General features: G+C 37.6%; 1 protein-coding gene across 1 annotated transcript; it reads left to right on the top strand.

The window, feature by feature from the left end:
- The first annotated feature begins 4,861 nt into the window (after positions 1-4,861).
- Positions 4,862-5,973, top strand: LOC148298253 (uncharacterized). Its single transcript, XM_088277010.1, is given in 1 exon segment — positions 4,862-5,973. A coding segment is annotated over 1 exon segment (1,095 nt). The 5' UTR covers positions 4,862-4,878.
- The last annotated feature ends 251 nt before the right edge of the window (positions 5,974-6,224 follow it).

A 6,224-nucleotide genomic window follows, 5' to 3' on the forward strand; every position in this document is an offset into this window, starting at 1 on the left:
CTGTCTGCTTGATTGTCTACACCCTCTTCCCTTTGTTTGTAGGTTATAAACTCCATAAACATTACCCCAACATCGCTAAAGGTCGGATGGTCAAGAACCTACAATGTTTCTACAGAGGAGTGGATAAGACTAACCGATTTGGAGTTAATTTGATTCTTATTAGATACTTCCGAAAAATACTATACTGTTTGATCATTGCAGTGTTTTCGATGTAGCCGATGTTTGCCCTGCCTATTCTCATGTTCATGTCTGTGATCATGGCTCTGTTCATCAGCATCAATAAGCCATTTCGGAAGAGACTCTCAAACATAATTACAATAATGACTGAAGTATGCTTAGTTGTGTTCTATTTGATCGTAGCTGTCATTTAGTTCATGGATGAGAGCAATGATGTGAATAACCTGATGGGGTGGGTAGCTTGTGGGTTCTTGATCGTCATGCTCTTTGGGCTTGTTTTTTAGGTGTTCTGTAAGACTTTGTTTTTTTTGGAGCCGCAGCAGCACGATCCGAAATAACTCAGTAATCATGGCAAAGCTGAAAAGCTCCTCAATAATCTAGGAAACGATGAAAACCTGAAACAACAATTCTCAGAATAATACCTTCGTAAGAAGGCAGGAGAATTTTTCTACCATATCTTCCCCAAACTCAAAACCCAATTCGGAATGGATGACTCAGACGACGAAATACACAGAGAGTACCAAGATGGAGATAGCGATAATTCTGAAAACAACATGGAAAGGGAGAAGAACTGGAACATAGACCAATAGTAATCATCAAAGAAATCTGACGAGTTTAGACACTACGCAGGCAGCAGTAGCAATTCCGAATCTGGGTCACTTACTCAAGCCATCAAAAATGAAAATAAAGCCCCAGAATATCTCATCCGATGCGTCAAGTAACTATAAATCCGATAATGATTTCATTTTGCATACGTCTGATATTTTGAACAAGATCCTTGGATCTGTTTGTATTTCTTTAAACCAATTCTATTCTATGATATTGAAATTTCACTACTCGAATTATATCATACAATTATCTAAACCTTGCCTAACGATCTCAACAGCCATGAGAATAAATGCATCGCCAATAGGGCACTATGATGGCAACTTTAAACTTGATAGGCAATCGTATAGAAAATAATTGCGATCACGGTCGCGTTGGCTATCTGAGTAATCGTTTTATTTGCCAGTTTCGCATACAATTCGTAATGCAGCCTGGAAGAGATTTATAAGACCATAGATTTCATAAAAATATGAAGAGATAGTGGCCAATCTATCGGATGTGGAATAAGCATAAAATGATTGTTGTGATGATATTAAGTCATTACAATGGCAGAAATCGTTGCTGAATCAATTGCAGCTTAGTGCTGATGAAATTAATAATAATAATGCCGAAGTTCTTCAATAAAATAAGAAAAATCCATTAAACCTAAACTCTAAAGATCAGCCATTTCACTTTAAATAGGTTAATAAACAGACCAAATTTAAATTGCCATATAGTACGTTCTAAGATTGCAGAGGAGTTTATTAAAATAGAATTAAAACTCTTGAGCACTAAAATGAAAACTTAAAGGAGTAACTTTTCTATTTGAGGGAGGCCATTCTCGCAATTTTTGAAAGAAATAAAAAATGAGGGAGTTTATTTATTCATTATTAATTCATTATTAATTCATTATTTATTCATTTTTATTATTAATGAGTTATTTTTATCATGTCAAGTTTATGCAAATTACTTTCGATTTCAGCACGCATTGTGAAATGTATAAGATTCATTGGAAATTGCCGAATGACCAATATGTTGAACATGCATCTTTTACAGACAATAAAATTTCTCATTACTTCTTGCCATTTAACATTATTACCTTCTTTAACATTTATTAACGCGAGAAATCGAATGCTTACTCTTCATCATATTTATATTTGTCATAAATAAATAAAACAAACAAAGCCAAAGATTATAATAATAATCAAATCTCAATTATTATATTTTACTATGATTTAAGTATTTTCAAGATAATCATATCATCATTGCTTCTCTTCGTATATCTTATTGGTAGTCTTGGTGAATGTAGTTTGCAGGGACTTTTTGGCTGCTTCTTGGAACCTTCTTTGTTCGAGTTGAACCTTCTTTGCGAGCCTACTTCTTTGGACATTGGGCAATAAGAATGACTGGACTAAATCTTTGATAAGTGTCTCATTATTATTGAAGCGCCTTTCGAAACTTTATAAGTGATGGTTCATTTCTTGTTTGCGTAGGTTTGCCATAATACTTGCTTGTCTATCCGAAGCCCTTTCTACTGTGTCATTGAATATCCAGTTCAGATAGCTATCGACAGTTCCTTGATTCATTTTCACAATTTACTCGTAGAGGCATTGTTCTCGAGCCCTGATAATTTGTTCAGCATTCCTTTTACCCGCTTATTCGATTTCTCTTCTTCTTCTCTCATCTTCAGCATCTTCCACCTTCTTTTTGATTTTCTTCTCCTGAGTAATTCGAAGTAGCTTTTTCGATAAATCATCAAGTGTCTATGAAATTATTTCGCCTTGAAGGCCCTCATACATTGCATTTCGGAAGTTTTACTCATGTTCTTGCAATAGGATTTCCTCGGCTTCGTTTTCAGGGAGGCTTGGAATTTTAGCGACGATGAGCAACTATTCAATCAAAGCGAGTCTCTTTTATTTACCTTCATACATGATGTTCTGCTGCGCTCTTCCTCTAAGAATTCTTTGCAAGAACAGAACTGCGACTTGCCTTTTTATTGCATCTTTCTGCTTGTTGCTCTATTATTTCAGCTCAGGTTTCAAAGCTCCAGATTTCCACTAGTATAACACCATTTTATCATCATGTTTCCAATTGGGTGTTGTGGGTCTTGCTACGATATTTCTCAAAGCTTGAATATCGTTGCTCACAACCTCGTCTTCAGTTTTTTCAGGCTTTAACTTTTTGTTGATGCTGTTTTGGGCAATTTATAAAGCCTTTTTATGGAACACTTCGCCTCTTGATTACTTTTCTTCAACTTTCTTGGGCTGCTGGTTTTGAGGAATGTTGATTTCTGCTAACCCTCCGTAACTGTTGAGAGCAACTGGCTGAACTTCATACTTATTTGCCAGTTTGTCCAGAGTTAATCCTTATCTGCTGATGCCTGCGTAAACCTCTGAGCCAAAGTCAGCATAGTCTTCAATAATCTCTCTTTTAAGAGAAGTCTCTCCCTCTCCCTTCCTGGACTTAAATAGTTTCCTCAGGACTTTTATCTTCTTTCTCTGAATTTTGGCAATGAGTCTGTTTTTTTGTTCTGTTTTTCTGATTTTGATTTCCTCGATCCTTTGCAAGTTCTTTTCTGTGATGTCCTTTTCTCTCTCAATTATCCCTTGACGAACAAGTTCTAAACCTTCTGAGTGCAATTTCTTGATGTCATCTTATTTCTTCTTCCATTATCGATTTTCTTGTTCTTCCATGAGCCTTCGTCGCATATTGAAACTCGCTTCATCGGAAATCGGGGGCAGAGAGTTTTCAAACCATATTTTTTAACGATTCTGTTCAATCATATCAAGAACATCAATAGTCGCAGGTAGGCCATGCCCATATGTTAAATTCTTGAGAAATAAAACTTCAGGCTTCTCTCCTTAGCGATAGATTTCCTCAGGGGAGTACGGGTCAGTCTGAGTTTAACTATCTCTGTAATCTGTTTGAATTTAAACATTCTTTGATTTTTGCTAAAGTTATCACACATGTACATCAATGGCTTATTCCTCGACGACAGGCTGGAAATCTTCCTGTGAAATTTCTTGAACGGGCGGCGATAAATGCAATGGAACTTCACTCATCGTTGCAACCAATGGCTTTTTTATAAAGTCCATCCTGAATATAAGCTGTCGTACCTGTGCGAGCCGGAGACATAGGCAACTGCTCCTCCTCTATAGTTCGAAGAAAGAATTTGTTGCGACATGAAAAACAAACAAATACAAATTTATTATCGTCATCCATAATTTCTGAAAAGTTACACATTATTCTTCGGCAATTGAAAATGAAAATATTTATCCATTAATTGGTTGTCAAATAATCGCTCCAAGTACATTACTCCCTCTATTTTAAATCCAAATTCTCAACTAATACAGTAACAGTAGTACAACCCCCAATGAAATACAAATCTCGATTAGGTACATCCAAACATCCCAAATATCCACAATGAGCACATATAAATATGCCCACATCGAACTATTTAATTATTAAACATATGCATCCCTAAAATATTGTATTAAAATTATTACCCAAACAATAATAATTTAAAGTATGACTTTTAATCTCTGTTATCTTCATCTCATAAAAATATTCGACAGCCCGTACTTTATGCCAAATAATGTTCACTCGAATTAATATTAGTTTTGAACGTCGTTGCGGCTATGTTTTAAATTTATTATAGTTTGATTATATATCCCAATGATAAATTTATTCTGTATAATTTCTTATGATTCAGTCTCCTGAACCTATTGAGTCCTCTTCCAAACAAATTAGGCTGTTCGAAGTGTTTTCGAGCACCCCCACCAAACAGAGCTATCAGAACTCTCCCTCTAAGCACAGAACTTCGGATACTTTTGAGCGAGCGAGCACATCCCCTGAAAGAAAATACAACCAACATGAACTACTAAGTAATTAACATTTAATTCTTCAGATTTTGTCAGCCCCTTCAGCCCAACCCTCGAATCAAAGGGATCCGAAGAATCCTCCTCAATCACAGACAGATTCATTCCATCTCGAAAGCTGCTAAAAAAATAATCACTCTACCAAGAGGATCAAATTCCGGAGGAGAACAATTAAAACTAAAATGCCAAAATTGAGAATTATCACATGAGCGTCTCGGATGTCTACAAGAAATTTATTATGACTGACTCCTCCCGAGAGAGTCAGGACAATGGCATCGAAATCTACCAGAATAACAATATTCTGAAATACTCTGTCAAGTGTGGGCTCAATTCATTTGAAGCCCCCAGCTTGAGCAAGAACTCGAGCCTAGAATTTACTGATGAGCTAGTCAACTGCTCTACCAATAAAAGGAAAATCAATAAATTGCCGTGCAAGGTCCTAGATGCCCCTGCGTTACAAGATGACTACTATCTTAACTTGATTGACTGGTCCACTCAGAACTTTCTGGCTGTTGGCCTTTCTTCTAGTGTGTACTTGTGGAATGCGAATAACTCCAAGGTGACCAAACTTTGTGATTTGGGGATGAGTGATACTGTGACATCCGTTGCATGGTCGGTGAAAGGCCCTCACTTCTCATTGGGCACAAATAGCGGAGAAGTCCAGATTTGGGATGTGAATAAAATGAAAAGGGTTCGCATTATGCAAGGGCATTCTAACAGAGTGGGCTCGATTGCATGGAATTCCACGATCCTCAGCACTGGGTCCAGAGATAAGACCATTTTGCATCGAGATATGAGAAGCAGCAGCCCGTATTTTAGTAAGCTAATTGGCCATAAGCAAGAAGTTTGTGGACTTAGATGGTCGTTTGATGAGCAGCAGCTGTGTTCTGGCGGCAACGACAATAAGCTTTTGATATGGAGTGCTCTAAGCACTGAGCCAGTCATGAAGTTCTGCGATCACACGGCAGCTGTGAAAGCAATGGCTTGGTCTCCTCATCAGCATGGGCTCCTCGTATCAGGCGGAGGCACAGCTGACCGCACAATCAAATTCAGAAATACCCTTACAGGAACAACCATCAAGACTGTCGATGCTGGCTCCCAAGTCTGCAATCTCATGTTCTCAAAAACTCTAAACGAAATTGTCAGCACTCATGGATACTCCCAAAACTAAATAAACATCTGGAAATACCCCAAAATGTAAAAAATCAGCACCCTAACTGGACATACCTACAGAGTGCTATATCTCGCAATGAGTCCAGATGGCAGCACCATTGTCACTGGAGCAGGCGACTAAACATTAAGGTTCTGGAATGTCTTCCCAAATCGCAATTAATCTGGGAAAAAGGGACACAGCTCCCTAAACATATAAAATGTTATGCTACGTTGATTTATTTACTTTCTTTAATTTTATTTATATCTCCCATTTATCATATGATTCATATAAGAATATAAACATAAGCATTAAATATATATTCAGATGCTAACATAGCCTCAAAGGGGTTGGGGTTGGGGTTGGGGTTGGGGTTGGGGTTGGGGTTGGGTTGGGGTTGGGGTTGGGGTTGGGGGTTGGGGTTGGGGTTGGGA

The sequence above is a fragment of the Brachycentrus maculatus genome, unplaced genomic scaffold (genome assembly GCF_059751285.1).
Source record: "Brachycentrus maculatus isolate JH-2025_06_01 unplaced genomic scaffold, ASM5975128v1 h1tg002302l, whole genome shotgun sequence".
Taxonomy (NCBI): Eukaryota; Metazoa; Arthropoda; class Insecta; order Trichoptera; family Brachycentridae; genus Brachycentrus; species Brachycentrus maculatus.